We start from the raw sequence: 20091 nt of genomic DNA, 5'->3' as shown, positions 1-20091 counted from the left end.
ACTTTAATTATCTTCAGATGATATGAATGATCAGTTTTCTGAAATATTACGTTTTATATAAATGAATGATTGTCCAAGTTTCTGAAACGTGTTCGTGGCATTTTTAGCATCATGTGATATGCGTATCTTTATGGGTCATTAGAAACGTCTCTGTGTGCATGAGTCATCGGAATGCCTTTGTGGCTGTCCCTTTACGGGTCATCAGAAACGTCTCTGTGTACGTGAGTCATCAGAATGCCTTATGATTGTCCTTTTAAGGGTCATCGAAATGCCTTCACGACTGTCCCCTTGTGAGTCATCGGATTTGCTAATGCTAATGGATGTGCCACGCATTATAATGTGTATTGTATGAACTTTGATTACGAATATGAACATGTATAAGAATCTGTTTTTGATTTGAAATTTGAATATGCATTAGACTCTGTAACTTTATAAACATCATTCATTAAAATCTTTACTCTATTATTATTTACTAGGCTCCAACTTACTATTTCTATTATGTATGTAGGTGATTTGGCGCATGACTATGCCCAGAGTTGATGGCCTAAGATTCCGTTTTGTTAGCCAGCCTTTGTGTCTCCCGAGGAGGTTCCAGATTAAGTCAAGTCTAGTGGCTGTATTTTTATGAATGTATAAAACTTTGTTTCTTTTGACTTACGGAAAAGTTTTATGTTTATATATACATGGAGTGACGTGTAAGTACTGTATCTTTTGATATTACTCTAAAAGTTCAAGATTATCTGTCCCATGTATGTTCTCACAGCTCGATAGACTATGTATCTTTTATGTATTTGCTTCCGCAACCCCTAATTATATGTTATATTGTTATGAGGCCTTTGGTAATCCAAGAATTACTGGCCGGTTACGACGCTAAACCTATAAGAGCAAGTTTGGGTCGTGATAATTTAAAATATAAAATATTTATCCTAAAAAAATTAATCTAAAAAATTTTAAAATTTATAACCAAACAAATTTTTTTTTTTCAAAACTCATAACTCAAAATGCGACTCCACACTCAAATCATGATTCTAAAAATTAATTTTAAAAAATAAAATTATTTTTTTTATTTTTTTTTCTTTTAAAATAGAGTTTTTGAAAAAGGTTAGTTTTAAGTTTTGAAAAGAGTTTTGAGTTAAGTTTTAAGTTTGTGTTTGATTATGAGTTTTGAAAATAATTTTTGAATTAGGTTTTGAGTAAAACCATGTTCCGAAAAAAGATTTTTTGAGAAACATGTTTGGTTCTCTTTTAGAATCACAATTCCAATTAGAAATTTTCAAAAATCTTTTCAAAACTCATAGAGTCTTAACCAAATACACAACTTAAAATTCAATTCAAAAATTTAATTTTCAAAACTCATAACTAAACACAAACTTAAAAAAAAATACAAACTTATGTTAAATATATTTTTTAAATATTAAAAAATTTTAAAAATTTTATTTTTTTATTTTAAATATATAGTTTTTATTTTAAATATTTTATTTTATTTTATAAATATATTTTTAAATATTTTAATTTTTTTGTTATGCGTTTGGTTACGATTTGAGTGTAAAGTTTTGAAAGTAGTGTGGAGTGTCGAGTTATGTGTTTGGTTATGAGGTTTGAAAATAATTTTTGAATTGAGTTTTGAGTTATATGTTTAGTTACAATTTGAGTGTGAAGTTGTGTTTTGAGTTTAAAATATTAAAATTAAAAAAATTAAATTATTTACAAAATAAAACAAAATATTTAAATAAAAATTATATATTTAAAATAAAAAAATAAATTATTTAAAACATTTTTTAATATTTCAAAAAAATAAATCCAAAATTACTATTCCAAACACTATTTGTTTCTTTCAAACCTATTCTCCAATTCAAAAATATTTTTTAATATTTTAAAAGGAAGTGCAATAAGACAATTTATTATAGAAAAAGTAATACAATTTGACAGAAAGAAAAAAATAAGAGAAGTTATTGTAATTATTCAAATTAGCGAAGAAATTTTTATATTTGTCAGAAAGCTCACAAGAGGTAAATGTAATTTACCCTTAAAATTAAAGTGTTAAAACTTAAAAGATTGTTTGGGGTGTCCTAAATAAGTGTACTTTTTGTCTTTTTAGACTAAAAAATTAAGGAAAAAAATATGGATGTTTAAATTAACTTTTTGAATTTTTATAAAAAAAATATATATTAAAAAATTATATAAATTAGTATGTAAAAAAAAATAAAATTATAAATTGTGCAATCATAATTTTTAAATTTTGATAAATAATAACAATATTTTAACTTTTTAAATAACTTTTTGATATTTTTAACTTTTCCTCGACTTGTCAAACTTCATCTTAATTATTGCAAGAACACGGTAAAGTTGGTGTGAAAGTTGAGCATGCTATCATTTTTGGACCAAATTCATCGACGGACGGTACACGAAAACAGTCAACGTTTCCATGACCAACACAGCACCATCTTATAATGGATCAACGGCTATCACCATATCTATCAAACCAAAGCATGCTTTATCCACTGCCACGTGTCTAACAGTTACCCGGTTGTGTATGTCTGTCACTCTTCTCATTCCACAATCCTAGCTTCTGCAAGAAGAGACCTCTCTCTCTCTCTCTCTCTCTCTCTCTTTCTATAGCGTTGATGTTGCTGTATTCCACTGTAAATGTCAATTTGTAACTAAACCGAAAACGAGGCCATATTTGGAACTAGGGTTTGTGTGAGAGATGTATCTCTCGGAGAAGCCTCGTCCAATTGATTTCTACAAAGGAGGAGGAGAGAGAGATATGGTGATCCAAGTCTCCTCCAATGGCGAGCTGCCACCTCATCACCACCATCTCCAACAACAACAGCAGCAGCAGATGATTCTGGGCGACAGCAGTGGTGGCGAAGACCACGAAGTGAAAGCACCGAAGAAGAGAGCGGAGACATGGGTTCAGGAAGAGACTCGGAGTCTGATCAGCTTTCGCAGAGAAGTGGATGGGCTTTTCAACACTTCGAAATCGAACAAGCATTTGTGGGATCAGATCTCGGCGAAGATGAGGGAAAAAGGGTTTGATCGATCGGCGACTATGTGTACTGATAAGTGGAGGAACTTGTTGAAGGAATTCAAGAAGGCAAAGCACCAAGATAGGAGCAGTGCTTCCGCTAAAATGTCGTATTACAAGGAGCTTGAGGAGTTGCTTCGAGATAGGAGCAAGAATGGCCCCTACAAGAGCCCCAGCTCTTCGAAAGTCGATTTGTATATTCAATTTTCAGATAAAGGTAATTAATTACTTAAATGTGATGTTTCTGGTTTAATTTGTTTTGGGTAAGTATGAATTATGATGTTTGAGACTTTAGATTTGGGAACTATAATTAGAATAAAGTGTATATTGTTGCTTCATAAGCATTTCTGTAGTTACTTCTTAGGTTTTTTCGATGGAAAAAGGAAGGGGGGGGGGGGGATGTTGTTTCAGAAAGCGATGAACCAGCGTCCAATGTGCTAATCAAACAATGCCGGCAATTTCTTTGTTGGGTAGTTCTTTTCTTTGACTTCACTTTCATTTCCATGAATTGCATTAGCTTATGTTTCTTTGGATGGGTAATGCAATACTGTATGCAAGTTATGACATTTGTGTAGTTGATCACCACAAATGTCATAACTCAATCCTATGGGAGTCCTAAAGAAAAAAAAATTTATAACGAAATCGCACATGAGCTATAACCAAAAGCTTTTAGGTCATAACCAAAATAATGTCGTAACCCACATCACAATGAGTCATAACTAATTCCACAATGTGTATAACCAAGTTGTAACTAACATCCCAATAGGTCATAACCAAAACAAAGACCTCATCGTAACTAAGGGGCATATGAGGTATGTACCATATATTTTTTCTTCTTGGATGACTCAATTTTTACTATGGCTGAGTAAAGAAACTGAAAATTTTGCAAACCGAATCGGTCTAGACCAATCTGGTAGGTTTGGTTTGTTTTTTAATTCGTGGTTTGGTTCTGGTTTGGAAAATTGGGAAATGGGTCTCTGCAGATTGGTTCCAGATTTAGGTTCATGATTTCGGATTTTTTTTGGGTGAATATGATTTCGGATTTGAACTGAACTGAACTGGAGCTAGATATTATGTTTGTTTAAGTTAATGGTAAAATAATGTGCATCTTTATACTTTGAAAGGTAATGTTTGGAAAAATCATGACAGATTAATGTTGAATAATATTTGCTTAATGTTATGTTTTTGCTTAACTGGTCAAAACTATGAGAGTAATTTGTTTGATGGGCATGTTATTATTAATTTTAAAATTTATGATATGTTGAATTGTTTTTGCAAATGTTATATGGTTTTTCTTGTGAATAGATTATGTGAAACTGTGGTTCCAAAATGAACTGAACCATGTTTATATGGTTTGGTTTGGTTTGGTTTGGATTGGTTCCATGAGTTTAATAAACAATGGATTGGTTCTAGTTTCATCCCAAACCAATCCAAATCGGACCATGCTCACTCCTAATTTGTACAGCTATGATTGCATGTAGGATTTAATGAGGGAAAAGAAAAGGAAATGAAATTACTTGTTAATCTTTTTGGTTAACTAAACAAACAAATGATTTCTTTTTTGTTTTTTTGAGAAATGCCTATTCATTGTCTTTGACCATCCATACAGAAGCAAAGAATGTAGCTTCTCTCCTTCATTGTCTTGAACCGAACAAAGCTTTAATGAAGCATATTTTTCACTTCCTGCCATAAATGTCATCGTAACCAAATGGAGGTTTTCACTGTTCCTTGACTATAAACTTATATATCTATGTGTGTTTAATCATGCCTAAATACCTTTTGGGTGACACTATTTCCTGTTTTGACTTTTGCCAATTCTAGCAGCATGAGTTTCATGAGATTTTGTTACTATTACCATACATGTGAAGTTGGTCATTTATGTTGACATTTCTATTTTTTGCTTTCCGTTATGGAAATATGTTGTGAAAGGGTGCTTTCTTTTGTGTTTAAAGATATTACTTACAATTATCCTTATTTGGACCTGTACCTCTCCTACAAAGTCATCATCCGTATTAGTTCTAGTTAATGATTTATTTGTTACTCTTTCTCAGGCCTGGAGGATGGCAATATCCCATTTGGACCAGTAGAAGGTACTTTGCTGCAAATTGATTTATCATTGATTTCAGTACATTTGGTATTTTTAATTTATTTTTTGTCAAGTTAAGAGTGCAAATCTCATTTATTTTTTTAGCTTCAAAATGATTTTCTTTTCTCCTCCTGGTGAAAAAAAAAACTTTGCAAGGGTATTTAATTTTTTCTCTCTTAAACCATTAATAGGCTTAACGGTCCGCTTTAGTTCAAAAACCACATGTGGGTTGTGTGCTTATTTCCAAATGACAAGGCATGTCCACATGCACCAAACCACAAGCTGGTAACATGAAATTTGCCCTTGAGCTAAATTCAAATTGTTTTAGATTTAGTTATATCTGATGCTATGTTCCCCCCTTTGCACTGCACTTTGATGGCTTTGCTCATAATGATCACACAATTTGTCAATTTCTTTGTGTAAATTGGTATTCAACTGGTCAACATCAGTGTCAAGTTTACACCTTGTGTTGTCAAAATGTCTATCTGAATTCAGTTATTTTTTGGGAAACTTCTTATCAGGTACTAACCTTGTGTTTCAAGAGGTTTTCTCCATTTTACTGCTCAATTTGTAGAGTGCATTGCATGCATTAATTTTCAGTTCTGGAGTTAATTGAGATCCAAAATTAAATTTCTTAATATTTGGAGGGAAAAATATGATTTTGATAATGTTTGGTGTTGGGTTTGGGTCCATTAAGTTCATTAGTTCAAATGGTGGCTTCATATACCTTCTGCACAGCTGTAGATCTCTTGACCTTTTTATAAAGCTCATATGCAGTCCCTTTGTCTGAAATACATCAGGAAGCTGATACATCATACTTGATCTGGGCTAGGAGTCACAAATGACAATGTGTTGTTTGATATATCTTGTTATTGGTGTTTTTCGGAGTCCTTTAAATAATATTATTGTAATTTTATTCTTACTGAACTTGCATAGATTTATTTGATAGAATTTGAGTCCTTTTAAGTTACTACTTTGGGTCGGAGTGGTTTTAGAAGATTTTCATATGGTTTGTAGATTTGATTGCTGCAAAACAAATATTAGGCTCTCAAATATGAATATGAAATGCAGATTTAAGCCTAGATTAGGCTCTCTTCTTTCTCCTGTCCTCATCTCTCTCTCTCTCTGTATATATATATATATAATATGTATTTCTCTCGTCTTATCACCGTATTGGAAGTCACTTTTTTTTTCTCTCAAATCTCTTATGTTCTCTGTGCTGTATTCTCTATCTCTGTCTGTGTATCTTATTTCTCTTCTTTCTCCTCTGTTCTTATTTCTCCTCTGTGTACCTTAAAGGGGACTTTAAGACTTTAAAGTTTCACAAAGACGCTGAACATGAAAATTTGATGTTGGCCCTAGTCAGATGATTCCATCAAAACATTGGTGGCAAATTCCTGAGAGAACTGAATAACAAAAAGAGAAAAAACAATGAAGACAAGCTATTGGAGAAAAAAAGGAAGAAATATATTAAAAAGTAGTAGGTTTTTTTACTAGACTGTACTGTTTCAAATTACTGAAAGCTTTTGTTGTGCCGAGAGTGACTAGAACACTCAACCACACCAAAGGTTGAGTAGATGGTTTGTTTCAAGAACTAGATGGTTTGTTTGTAGAAAGGCCTAAGTTGACATGTTCTACATGACTTATCAGTTTGAAAAGATTGGCTTTAACATCATAGTTTCTATAGTAGATATGTTACGTCATTTCCTTGGCAATTTCTAATTCATATGTGAGGTTTCAATTATGTTAGGAGGGACTAGGTATGCCGTGCTATTGGTACATGCCTTTCTATAACTTTTTTCTGGCTTGAATTTTTAAACATGCTTGTGCTCTGTGTTCAGCTGGTGGCCAGTCAACGGTCAACCTCGAAAGACCTTTGGATCATGATGGTGATCCTCTTGCCATTACTGCTGCTGATGCAGTTGCAGCCAGTGGAGTGCCCCCTTGGAACTGGAGAGAAACCCCTGTAAATGGTGTCTATCTAATTCTTTTTTTTGTTCTTCTTTTTTTGATATGTAGAAACGGTATCTGTCAAATTTTGGTGGTGATGTTCAATCATTTTACATTTTCTGGCAAAGTATGTTTGAAAAAAATACTCATTCTTCTTAATGTACATTTTCCGGCAAAGTGTCAAATTTTTTTTTTTTTTTTTTTTGTTGGGAAAAAGAATGACTTTAGTGGCTAGTGGAAAGTGTTTTTAATGGTTTTATTTAAGGCACATACATTTTGGATTTTTGGGTCACTATTTTTTTGTGGGAAAAAGATAGGCATTGCTTCAAAACTACTGAATGTTTTACAAACCAAACCTATGTGTGTGGTGTGTAAAATATCCGGTAGTTTAGTAAGGGTCCGGTAGCAAAACTGTTTTTTGTGTGCCTTGCAGACATCTAATGGTACACTTTCATTGCTGGAGCTTCTAAGCCTTCACCTGTATGCATAGTGATCATTATGCCTTTGACTTGATTCATCTTCTCACTTATTTCAGTTTGAAACATGATGTTTCTTTTTATTTTTTTATTTTCATGGCAGGTGGTGAGGGCCACTCTGCCTATGGTGGGAGGGTCATAACAGTCAAGTGGGGTGAGCACATTAGAAGGATTGGTATTGATGGAACTGCAGATGCAATCAAGGAGGCAATCAGGTCTGCTTTTCGCTTACGAACTAAACGGGCATTTTGCTTGGAAGATGAGGATAATGTAATTCGGAGTCTTGACAGGAACATGCCTTTGGGCAATTACACTCTTCACCTTGATGAAGGTAAAAATGGACATCCTTTTAGTTTTAACACATATCTGCAACTTTGGTAGCAAGGATTTGGTTAAGTGAGTTTTTATTTTTTATTTATTTTTCCCTCTCGTTTCTGTATGGTAGGAATCTCAATAAAAGTATGCCTCTATGATGATTCTGACCGAATGGCTGTTCGAACTGAAGACAAAACACTGTATACTGAAGATGAATTTCGGGATTTTCTCTCACGTAATGGCTTTACAGGTTTGAGGGAGATAAATGGCTATAGAACCTTTGATAATTTGGATGATCTCCGGCCTGGTGGAATGTACCAGGGGGTGAGTTCTGGGTGACTAGAGCTTTGTTATCTATGAACAAAGTGCTTAAAAATCATATATTAAAATCGGTTTTAGGCTTCCCCCCCCCCCCCCCCCCCCCCCCGGGTCACAAAACAAGCTAGTGTAAATTCCATTACCATCTGAGATCCGAGTGATAGCATTGTGAATACATGCAATGTGGTCTCTTAGATGGGTGTCTTGTATTTTCCATGCTTGAGTTCATTTCATGGAAATTTTGTTTATTGACCACGATATTTTATGCTGTACCATAGGTACCATTAGGCCAATCCTTTGGTCTTGTGCATTGCTAGCTTACCTATGAGAAAATTGATAATGATTATGATGAGAATAGTGTAATGCTTTAGACTGGGTTGAGATGATGTCATGTGGAGCATTTTTTTTGGGGTCAGTTTTCATATTCTGTTTTTTTCCTTACAATAATCTCAGGTATGATCTCTGTAGCAGCTAGAAAAGTCTGGGAAATTGGAAGAGTAATTCCTTTACGTACAATGAGTTGTGTGGATAAGAAAGTGGCAGTTTCTAACCTTCAAGAACTGATTATACGTTGTTTGTGTTCAAGAACAGTGTTTTTGGCTTTATGTTCTCTGTTTGTTTGACGATGATTGTAGCTTCTTGGGCAGTAGCTGCACTTATGCTAATATTACATTGGAGAATATAGAAATAGAGAGAAAATAGATGCAGATTTGGATCAACAGAGGGAGGAGAAGCAACAAGGGCAGTGGCGGCAGAACAGTGAAGCTGGCAATGCATGGAAGCAGAGTGCTTGAACAGTGAATGGTTAACAACAACTCAGATCTGGATCACTGAGGTTTGAATGATTGAAATAGATGTCGGTGGATGGCGGTTGAGGAAGTGCCAGCGAAGGTGGTGACAAGAGGCAGCAACTGAGAAGAGAACAGAGAATGAGAGACCGTACAGAGAGTTGTGGAGAGGAGAAAATATTATAGGGCTTTTAAAGGTTTTGAGATTGACCATTTACAACAATTTTTTTTTTTTATAAATATTTTTATTCTTCTAAAATTAAAAAAAAAAAAAATCAAAGTAGCAAGCAAATTTTCAATGAATTAGAACTTAATATAAAAACTTGAAGAGTGGTTTCTAATTTTCTCCTAATTAAAAAAAAGTTACTCAAAATAAAAAAAGAGCCAACAAAAAAAAAAATCGCAAAGAAGCTGATACAGTAGATTACCCAAAAATAGAACAAAAGAAAAAAGAAAAAGAAAAGCCCTGATATGGTGGATCGGATAGAAGAAACACGTGATGTAGAGAGTCATTGAAATTAAGGGTGAAGCAACCAGTCTCGGGAGTCTGTCTATGGTGCTGCTGAGTCCCTGATCTGACCTCTAAGCGAGTGGTCCCACTTTAAAAGTTCCGTATATTAATTCAACTCACGACACATCCGCCCACGTTCCCTCCTGTCCGTTTGTCTATGATATAACGTCCTCCTCCCCTTACATATATATATATATATATATATAGCTTCCTAGTTGCAAACACATTTCCCCATCGTGATCACTCTAACCCTAGGCTACCATTACCAACACCACTACTACTCTATCTCATTTCACTTTGTTTGCGAAGACCATGGGCAAAATCAAGATCGGAATCAACGGTAAGTGATCTGATCTGTTCATCACATTTTCATTCGATCATTATGCATAACACAATACGATTTTGATCTGAGGTTATTTGTGTTGTGTTGTTTCAGGATTTGGAAGGATCGGCCGTTTGGTGGCGAGAGTAGCTCTTCAGAGCGACGATGTCGAACTCGTCGCCGTTAACGATCCGTTCATCACTACTGATTACATGGTAAAAATCACCATTTCTCTCACATTATTGATGATGATATCCATCATGATTATATGGATCGCTGGACTGTCTCGTTGTTCGCTATTTTTTTTTTTTTTGATTGACATTTAGTGTAAGAAACGCATCAATCAGTCGCCATTCAAATTCTGATCTATTGTAGTTTCAGTCTGAACTAATCATCATAGATTTATGTGATACATGATTCTTATTTTGGAAATGTGTATTAGTGATATGTTTGTAATGTGAAACTACGTAGTGGTTTCAGAATTTCTGTGATTTTGTTGTATTCATGTTATTTGCTTGGATGAAGTATATTTCATATCTATATATAATGTTTGCATATGTAAATTCATGAAACTAGCCCAACCACGCTGTGTTGTTGGAAATTTTTAGTTTCGTCCTAGGATGTGCTTTTGTCTAATCAAATGTTGTGAGATAACTTTACTGGATGCAACATAATCATGCAAAATTAAAGAGTCAATATAGAATTCATGCCACATACATAAGCACATGTATATAGAGACAGAATGTGTGAGTGAGGTTGCTTTTGTTTGAGTTTTGAAGAAACTTCTTGACAAAGAAAGTTCCTAGGTAAATTAGCATTAGACTATCTAGATGAATTGTTTTGCTCTAGCTTTTAATTTCCACATAGCTATATAATATGCATAACTTTTTTTTCTTCTTCTCTCTTTTTATCATGGACAATGGATTATTTGAACCCTGATAACCATTTCAGTGGCCCCAAGTCACCACTAGGCCATGAAATCAATTATTGGATATCCATCTTTTGTTAACTTGATTTTGATTTTGTGCTGTACAGACCTACATGTTTAAATATGATAGTGTTCACGGCCAATGGAAAAAGAATGAGCTTAAGGTTAAGGATTCCAAGACCCTTCTCTTTGGCGACAAACCTGTCAGAGTCTTTGGTTCGAGGTATAAACTGGTTCTCCATCTTTATATTTCAATTTTTAAAAATCACATCCTCTGATTATTGATTATATTTTCTTTGCTTGTTATTTAGAAACCCAGAGGAGATTCCGTGGGGTGAGGTTGGAGCTGAATATGTTGTTGAGTCCACAGGAGTTTTTACTGACAAGGACAAAGCTGCTGCACATTTGAAGGTTTGCCTTAATTTGCTGCTCTCTTAATATGCATTTTGGCTCATGCACACATATTTGAATGATATTGTTGATGAAATTCATCTGTATTGATGTCTGATAATAACTTTTTCATGAAAGTGTTTCATGTTGAAGTTGTTTTCATGTTTGGCTACATAGACCTTAGTTATTATTATTATTATATTCATAATCTAATCTTGTAATTGCTTCATATAATACTTGTTCTGGTGCAATCTCCTGCACATAAATCTGAATGTTCTTTTGCACATTATGCTCAGTGGACATTGTCGAGGGTCATTTTTAAAATTTTATTTATTTATTTTGTTGGTTGGTTGATGTTAATCAGTATTGCCCCGTTTTTTGTTTGATTGCCAGGGTGGTGCAAAGAAGGTTGTCATTTCTGCTCTGAGTAAGGATGCTCCAATGTTTGTTATGGGTGTCAATGAGAAGGAATACAAATCAGATATTGACATTGTTTCCAACGCTAGTTGCACTACCAACTGTCTTGCTCCATTGGCGAAGGTTGCTTTTGTACTTGGTTTCAGTTTATATCATAACAAAAGACTGGAATTCCTATCTTATGTTTCTTGCATATAAATCGCTACAGGTTATTAATGACATATTTGGCATTGTCGAAGGCCTCATGACCACAGTGCATTCAATTACTGGTACTACTCATTTTCCTTTTTTCTTTAGATAAAGTGAACTTTTTTATCTTATTTTTTCATGCCTTTCAGCAACACAAAAGACTGTTGATGGTCCATCAATGAAGGACTGGAGAGGTGGAAGAGCTGCCTCTTTCAACATTATCCCTAGCAGTACTGGAGCTGCCAAGGTATTCAGATGATTTGTGTCTATGGAATGAATTGCAGTTTTATTTAAATAATTTGTAGATGGCAGAATGCTTTGCATATCTATGTTTGGTATCACATAGCATAGGCAGTAGAGTAGGATATTTATTTCAATGTTGGACACGTGATAAAAAAAAGAAAAAAAGAAAATTCTATTAATTATTTTATTTTTATCTGCATTTTGTTTGTACGAGGCAGTGTGATGTTTTTTCTTTATCATGACCTTTTGTGTGTGTGCGCATGAAGGCTGTGGGGAAAGTTCTGCCTGCACTAAATGGAAAGCTGACTGGAATGGCTTTCCGTGTTCCCACCGTGGATGTCTCAGTGGTTGACCTCACTGTGAGGATTGAGAGGAAGGCTTCCTATGATGAGATCAAAGCTGCTATCAAGTAAGGATAATTTACTCTAGAATTTCTTTAAAAAAATTTAACAAATTAACTGAGAGAGAGCCAAGTAACGGATTATGTGATCCATGATCCCTTTTGGTTTGTAATTGTTTTGTAGGGAGGCTTCGGAGGGTAGTTTGAAGGGAATCCTTGGTTACACTGAGGATGATGTAGTGTCAACCGACTTTATTGGTGATTGCAGGTAAGGAGGTGTATACTGTTTATCATATTTAATGGATAACTTTTCCCAATGGCTGATTCATTTTTTATTTTTTTGTCATTTTGAGATAGTTTGTTCTGTGATTGTAAAACTGTCCCTTGGCAAGTGTGCAATACTTTGAAACTCTTTGTTTGTATATGAATGTTTTTATATTGATAACGAAACCAAACCAAGCTTTAAGTCCCATCAAATAAGGTCGGCTACCTGAATCTTTCTTCTCTTCTCTACACGGCTCTATCAAAGGCTATTTCGTTGGTCAAATTAAGTATATTTACATCTCTATTTACAACGCTAGCCAACGTTAATCTAGGCCTATCCCGTCCCCTAACACTTCCATCTACCGTTACAGCATCACATCGCATCTCTTCACTATTGCCTCTGTTAGTCTCCGTTGAACATGACTAAATTTTTTCAATCGATTCTCTCTCAATTTATCTTCTATCGATGCTATTCCTACCTATTTTCGAATACACTCATTCCTAATTTTGTCTTGTCTAGTTTTGCCACATATCCACTTTAGCATCTTCATCTCAGCCACACTCATCTTACTTATATGTTGTTTCTTAGTTGTCCAACACTCCATCACATACAACATCGCTGGTCTAATAGCCGTTCTATAGAATTTACCTTCTAGTCTAATGAGTATTCGTTTATCGCACAGTACCCCAGACGTACTTCTCCAATTGCACCGTCCCGCCTTAATTCTATGAGCCATATTTGCATCAATCTCCCCCGTTGTTATGATAATCGATCCTAAATAATAAAAATGTTTACTCTTAGGCAGTTTTTGGTTCTCAATCTTCACTTCTCCTTTGCTTTCATTGTGACTGTTATTAAATTTACACTCCATGTACTTTGTCTTAGTTCTGCTTATACGGAATTCAAACCTTTAGATTCAAGAGTTTTTCTACAAATCTCTAACTTTGTGTTAACTTCTTCTCTAGTCTCATCCCCTAGCACGATATCGTCTGCAATAAGTTACATCACGGCACGTCATTTTGAATATTTGTCGTCAACTCATCAATAACTATCTTTTATATGGATGGAATATGTAATTATTTTTTTCTCTCTTCTTCTTCTTTTATTTATTTATTTATTTTTATTTATTTATTGTTGCTGCAGTTGAATAATGCAATTCACTTTGTAAATTAATCTTTTGGCAGGTCCAGCATTTTTTATGCCAAGGCTGGTATTGCATTGAATGAGAACTTTGTGAAGTTTGTCTCTTGGTATGACAACTTTGTGAACTTTGTGAAGTTTTTCAGGTTAGTACTTCCAGGAGAAATATCTCATTTGTTTGTTTTAGTTTTAATTATGTGACGGGGATGTGTGGAGATACCTTTTTGTCCATAATTTCTAACATTTGTTTATCTGTTGCAGAAACCGGGTGATTGACTTGATTCGACACATGGCCTCTGCTTAATGAGCTTCTTTGGCGCTGATCCCGAGCATACCATGAAGATTAGTACTGTTCCTTGGTTAGGGAGTTCAGTTTGGAATGATTTTGCTGTTCAAACACTATACCAATATTTGACAGAAGTTAAAGAGCGATGTCTTCTTGCGTTTTTTTGGGGGTTTCAAAATTAAAATTGCCCCATGTTTTGTTTAGTGCAGATTCAGATTCTGCCATTATTTCTATGTTGGTGCGAATCCAAACCTGAGGTTTTTAGTAATAATTGAAGGCTTTGCCTTTCACTTTTTTGCTTGAAAATCTTTCCATTTGGTATTTTCCTGCTTTGCTTTATTTTTTGGAGTTTATTTTCTAATTGCTCTTTACATAAATTTCATATCATTTCCTTTGCATAGCATTGCTCCAGACTGAATGTTGCAGCAGTGGTAACAATGTAACAGTAGTATGTACTTTCCGTAGATTGCTTGGTTTTTCTGTTTTTTGTTTTTTTTGAGAGCCACGTAGATTGACATAATTACGTGAGTTATCATTTGGTAAGTACTTTCTTAATTAGTTTTTTTTTTTTGAATTGGGATTTTTTTTAAGTAAAAGCTTATTGCAATGGACTTTTTTGATTTTTTTTTTAATTTTTATGAAAAAAAAATTATTTAAATGTAATATTTTATGTTATTAACTTTTTAAATTTATTTTATCTTTTAATGACTAATTTAGCCCCAATCTCTTTAGCCAAACAATTCTACTTCCTCCCTATAAAAGTGTTAATAGGAGGGAGAGACACACAATGTGCATGAAATATGAATTTACTGGAATAAAACCCTTCACTAATTGCATCCAACATGACAGATACATTATCACAATTTCTTCTAATTAAAAACATGCGGCCTCATCTAGAAAAATCTGACATAAAGTGGATTGCTATGTGCAGGTTGCCCCTCTTATTATCATTATTTTTTTCTTTTAACAAGAATTTAACAATGTGACAAAATCATATCAGATAACAGATTCATGTATTTCACCATTTTTGATAAGCAGCAGCCTTTATTGAAATATGGGGGGATATCTATCAAATATTGCAATGGTTGTATTTCCCCCCATATGTTCAAAAGCTAAGTGTATTCCATAACCAATGTTCTAAAAGTAGTAATTCATTTTCAATATAACACTACAAAATAAAGCCTCCCAAAAGAACTTGTTCAGGTCTCAAATGTGCAAGAGAAGACATCTAGTAGAATGTAATAATATGCCACACAAAGCAAGTAAACTGTGAGGCATCAGCAATAATCCAAAACCCGAATATCATGCACCAACAAGCCCTACAAGTAAAGAAAAAAGAGGAACAATCAAAATCTATAAAATAAAGCCAACAAGCAAAGCAGTGATGCCCTAAAGGTAATATTACATCAGGAGCTTGAATTCAAGTACACAGATGACCAGAGTAATAGCTATTGCATAAACAGAATGTTCAGGAGAAATCAAGGGGGGAAATCTTGAAAATAAAGTAAGTAATCTGACAAACAAAAGACACACTCACTCTTTGCGACCGCTTTCTCAGGTTAGTATAATGTAGCTAGTTGCCCTTAAAACTAAAAAGAAGCCATTCCACTAAACTAGAAACCCAGGTTGGCAAAATGTCAATTTATTTATGGGTCATAATTACTCAATCTACAAACATTATCAGCAGAATTCTAACAAGAACATACTTCTTCATAGAATAAAAATCCAAAGTACATGTATTTCAAGGTAAGGGAGATTAGTCTTTCATAACAAATTTCAAGTGTTATGCATGCTGAAAATTAATGCATACATTGCAATGTTTTAAGAACTGGTGACTGGACCTAGTTCCGGTCCGGAAGATCTTCAAAAACCAGACTAGGCCAAAAACCGGCCTTGTTTGTAAAAACCGGTGGCTTAACCAGTAAAACCGGCGAACCGGTGCCGGTTCTCGACCAACCCGTTGGTTTTTTTTTTTTAATTCTTTTTAAAAAAAATTTCTTCTTTTCTTTTCTCTTTCTTTCTTTCTTATATATATATATATATACATATATATATATATATATATCAAAATTTTAACTAAAAACTCTCACTTCAAGAGTTCTCTCTCATAAGGAGTCTCATTAGAAACTTGAAGAAATTATGAAAGTTTATTCCTATTTATAGGAAAAAAATTGTTCAAAAAGAACCTAAAAATTCAACGTAGGATTTAATCAAGTTGTTTGAATCATATTTGATTAGTGGGAAAGTTGAAAATTTCGTTTCCCTCCAAAATTAAATCTAACATTCAATCAATTTATTTGGAGGGAATATTTAATTTTTTAAATTTCTTTAAAACTAGTCTTCTTCTTCTTTTTTTTATATCAATTATGACTTTATTAAATATTTTTAGTAAATATTATGCAACACTTTTTTTTTATCATTATTTTAGTAATTATATATGTTTTTATTTATTTATAATTATAATTATATAATATTAATTATGACGTCACGGTTCAACTGCTTCGACCTGACGGTTGAATCGGTGATCCGTCCACACGGTCCCTTTTCGGTTTGCTCACCGGTCCGGTTTTAAAATATTGATAGATTTTATCAAACCTTACAGGAATGAAGTTAAATAATTAAAAATTCTTTATGGAAATATTTGACTAATAATTAGCAGAAAGAAAAGATCTTAGAATCTATAAGAATACCACGCATCAATTAATATTCATTTTATTTCCCATCATTTTCTAATATCACTTTTTGAGGGTGTAACACATGCCTAGACGTACTGGCTGTCTTAAACTTCCTAGACAAGCTTCCATATAAGTGACAGACTAATACATAATATACATTGGCAAAACCCTTCCACATCTTCTCAGTTGAATTTAGACATTCCAGATTCATAGTGAATTAAGGAGAATAATCCAACTATGCATCAAACCAAGTATTTCATTAGGTTACCAGTTTGTAAGTCCAAACTTACCTAATAAATCCATCAAATAATGCTTCCCATTGTACAACTTGTAAAATGATTCAATTACTAATATGCTAAAATAATTTTAAATTGGAACCGATTTTAACCTGTAACGAATCAAGAATATAAAACAATACCTCGCTATAGAGATGTCAATCTTAAGCCAAAAATTCAAGACATCAGAGATGCAACCATGTCTATACTGAAATGATAAGAAAGCCTGCAAATTCAAATGCACCGAACAGCCAAAAGGAAAAAAGATGAAATTGATCCACAGCCCACTTTCTCACCATGGTCGGACCCACTAATACCAGAGGGAGGGTACAGGACACATTAAAAAGGGAATGAATTTGGCAGGCCCCAAGACTATGGCATAGTAAGTAGCTACAAGTCCAAATGTTAAAAGCCGAAGGCCAATGACACTAGCTAACCAACTGAGAGAGCTCCCCTAAATGGGATGATGGTAGTTGCCCCCCCTCCCCCTTTTGGAACATATGCATGTTTCAATACACTTATTGAACCCAAACTTTTCGCACTCCTTTCTCTGAGTCAAGTATTTCGCTTGCTTAGTAAAGTTTTACTAAGTTAATGGTGGTAAAGGCGTGAAGGAAGCCACCTTACCTTGTTTACCCCCTCAAGTTCTTTAATTTGAAAAAGGCTTCTATGCCCACCTTTCTTTATGCTGAAGGCTGGTTGAAATGATTTCAATCTTTCCCTGTTACTACTTTTATTATGCATTCATATATAATGAAGAAGACAACTGCATGCACACAAACGATTAAGGCAGAGCAACTCCATCACCCACATAAGCTCATGATGAAAAGAGGACTTCCACCTATCACGGGTTTTAGTCACCATTTTGTATCACAGGGTACATAGCAAGAAATTACTTGCTATCATTAACTCCTTAACAATTATCTCCAAACAAGGAAACCAATCATAAATATCCATGTAGGCGAGTGATACAAAACAATGACAACAAATTGGTGTCTAATAAAAAACCTATCATGAAATGACACTTCAATACAGATTGAAATCAAACCGGGTGCCAACAGCCCATTCCAGATGCATTTCAGCAAAGAGTTCAAATTAATCGTAAGAAAGGGCACAACCAAAATGGTCTTCGACCATTGGATAATCTGTATAAAGTTAAAGCCCATCAATACTAAATTGTTTGTAGCCATAAAATAATCACTAGCAACAAGAAGTTATCCACAAAGCTGGACAAGTACATTTATACTTCAATTATAGGTCACAGAATCTGGAACTAGAGTTATAGCCACATCAATGGCATCAGGTAATTTAAGGAGGACAAGAACCTAACAAACATGAATAAGGTGCCGAATCAACCTGAACTCAATTATAATCACTGTAACAAGGCCATAAACACCAACTTCAAGCATTCATGAGTTTTAAACTAAAACTAGGGTTATTGAACATACCGATTCAGTGACCAACCATGGAAGGATTGAGCCCCAACAACATGTTATTTCCATTAGGCAGGTAGGCGACATTTGGAGTTTTCGCCAAGGTCGAAGCTATCTCCCTCGAGGCCTCAATCTTCCTGAGATCGATCAAACCCATTCCAGCAGCAGCAGTCGCTTCAGAAATCAGCTTTGCAGACTCGCTCTCTCCTTCCGCCCTAATAATCGCCGCCCTCCTCTCCTGCTCCGCTTTCGCCACAACGAATTTCGACCGCTCCGCCTCCTGCTGCGCCACCTGCTTCTGCTCCACTGCCTTCGAGAACTCAGCCCCATACGACAAGTGCGTTATCACTACATCATCAAGCACGATGTTGAAGTCCTTCGCGCGACGAATCAAGCTGTCGCGGACCAAAGCCGAGACGTGAGGACGATCAGTAAGAAGCTGATCGGCGTTGAATTGAGCAACAACAGCCTTCAACACTTCGTTGCCGATCGAAGGGAGGACTTTCTCGTCGTATTCGAGACCTAGGGTTTGGAAGATTCTGGGGAGTTGAGTGACCTCGGGGCGAGAGAGAAGACGAAGAATGAGGTTGACCATTTGGAGATCTTTGGTGCCGGAGATGGACGAGAAGGTGTGGGGACGAGTTCGGATGTCGAAAATGTAGGGTCTCTGGAGCCATGGGACGAGGAAATGGGTTCCTTCGCCGACGGTCTAATCGATGATGCCACGAAATCGATCGAAGAGGACGGCGCGTTGGCCACCGTCGACGGTGTAGAGGGAGGAGTTGAGGACGGTAGCGCCGAGACCGAGGCCGAACGCCGCCCGGGCTAGGTTGGTGAGGAAGGACATTGTTGCTTGGCTGCTACCCATCCATGGAGGAAATTGCAGAGAGAGGAGAGAAATGCAGCTAGGGATTGGGAGTGTATAAGTGTTCTCCAAGTAAATTGTTTCTTGGGATTTTTGGTGAGACTTTTTTTTTTTTTTTTTTATTTTTATTTTTAAGATAAAGGACAACTCAATGAATTTTTTTTAAAAAAATATCTGAGTAAGAGAAACTCAACTCAATAAGGACATTCTATAATTTGTTTTTTCTTTTTGACCATATTGCCCTTATATATATATATATATCATATATTTAAACAATCTCAACTCATGTATAAAACGATCTTGAAGATGATCTACAAAGTGAAGATGATCTGCGAAATCCATGAAGACGATCTCAAAATCTAAAGATCTCACTGCCGACGATCTCACCCTTGGTCAACAATACACAATCTCGCCATCCAAGATCAACACTCTCAATTAAATGAGAGATTACGTTGCAAAGTTGTATAAATCTGTTGTTATTTTTGATTTGTTTTTGTTGATTTGCTGAGTTCAATCAGGTGTGTGCTCTATTTTTGTTTGACATGATGAAAGTAAAATTTTACTCTGGTTTGTGCTCTGTTTTTGTTTGACAGAATGAGAGTAAACTTTTACTCTGGTTTGTGCTCTGTTTTTGTTTCATAAAATGAGAGTAAAATTTTACTTTATTTCAGAGTAAAATTTTACTGCATTTCAGAGTAAAATTTACTTTGAATTGAAAGTAAAATTTTACTGTGTTGTTGAATGTTCATCTATGCAGTTTCTGATTTGTTTTCTGGTAAAATTTACTCTAAATCTTCAAAGTAAAATTTGAATCTTCAAGTAAAATTTTACTTTATTTTAGAGTAAAATTT

General features: G+C 34.8%; 2 protein-coding genes and 1 pseudogene across 5 annotated transcripts; 2 read left to right on the top strand and 1 right to left on the bottom strand.

Moving 5' to 3' along the window:
* Window positions 1-2345: 2345 nt before the first annotated feature.
* On the top strand, window positions 2346-9392 carry LOC114259347 (trihelix transcription factor GT-1). Of its 3 annotated transcripts, XM_082908720.1 has the most exons (6): window positions 2373-3245; window positions 5080-5118; window positions 6956-7087; window positions 7644-7871; window positions 7986-8179; window positions 8627-9392. In XM_082908720.1, the coding sequence occupies exons 1-6, from the start codon at window positions 2708-2710 to the stop codon at window positions 8630-8632; spliced, it is 1137 nt and encodes a 378-aa protein (XP_082764846.1). In that variant the 5' UTR covers window positions 2373-2707; the 3' UTR covers window positions 8633-9392. The 3 variants fall into 3 exon arrangements, with proteins under 3 accessions (XP_082764847.1, XP_082764845.1, XP_082764846.1); XM_082908719.1 differs by lacking the exon at window positions 8627-9392 and having other exon boundaries at window positions 2348-3245; window positions 7986-8528; XM_082908721.1 differs by lacking the exons at window positions 6956-7087; window positions 8627-9392 and having other exon boundaries at window positions 2346-3245; window positions 7986-8528.
* A 61-nt stretch (window positions 9393-9453) lies between these two features.
* On the top strand, window positions 9454-14298 carry LOC114259343 (glyceraldehyde-3-phosphate dehydrogenase, cytosolic). The gene is made up of 11 exons (XM_082908722.1): window positions 9454-9812; window positions 9909-10009; window positions 10830-10945; window positions 11034-11133; window positions 11506-11652; window positions 11738-11798; window positions 11868-11965; window positions 12228-12370; window positions 12486-12569; window positions 13751-13852; window positions 13968-14298. Exons 1-11 carry the CDS (start codon window positions 9785-9787, stop codon window positions 14008-14010), a joined length of 1023 nt encoding a protein of 340 aa, XP_082764848.1. The 5' UTR covers window positions 9454-9784; the 3' UTR covers window positions 14011-14298.
* An 820-nt stretch (window positions 14299-15118) lies between these two features.
* Window positions 15119-19330, bottom strand: LOC114259346 (prohibitin-3, mitochondrial pseudogene; annotated as a pseudogene). The gene is made up of 2 exons (XR_014356418.1): window positions 18391-19330; window positions 15119-15311 (listed from the first exon to the last, which is right to left on the bottom strand). The product of XR_014356418.1 is annotated as a prohibitin-3, mitochondrial pseudogene (transcript).
* Between the last annotated feature and the right edge of the window lie 761 nt (window positions 19331-20091).

Source organism: Camellia sinensis, chromosome 15, assembly GCF_055761805.1.
Source record: "Camellia sinensis isolate YWXY chromosome 15, ASM5576180v1, whole genome shotgun sequence".
Lineage (NCBI taxonomy): Eukaryota > Viridiplantae > Streptophyta > Magnoliopsida > Ericales > Theaceae > Camellia > Camellia sinensis.
The sequence above is the reverse complement of the archived record's forward strand: the minus strand, read 5'-3'. Positions and strand labels throughout refer to the sequence as shown.

Bases quoted from the DNA above. Each gene is read 5' to 3' on its own strand.
- LOC114259343 (XM_082908722.1), top strand. From the start codon at position 9,785: ATGGGCAAAATCAAGATCGGAATCAACG. The intron at 9,813-9,908 runs GTAAGTGATCTG...GTGTTGTTTCAG, and splicing joins AATCAAGATCGGAATCAACG to GATTTGGAAGGATCGGCCGT. The intron at 10,010-10,829 runs GTAAAAATCACC...TGTGCTGTACAG, and splicing joins TCATCACTACTGATTACATG to ACCTACATGTTTAAATATGA.
- LOC114259347 (XM_082908719.1), top strand. From the start codon at position 2,708: ATGTATCTCTCGGAGAAGCCTCGTCCAATTGATTTCTACAAAGGAGGA. The intron at 5,119-6,955 runs GTACTTTGCTGC...CTCTGTGTTCAG, and splicing joins CCCATTTGGACCAGTAGAAG to CTGGTGGCCAGTCAACGGTC. The intron at 7,088-7,643 runs GTGTCTATCTAA...TTTTCATGGCAG, and splicing joins GAGAGAAACCCCTGTAAATG to GTGGTGAGGGCCACTCTGCC.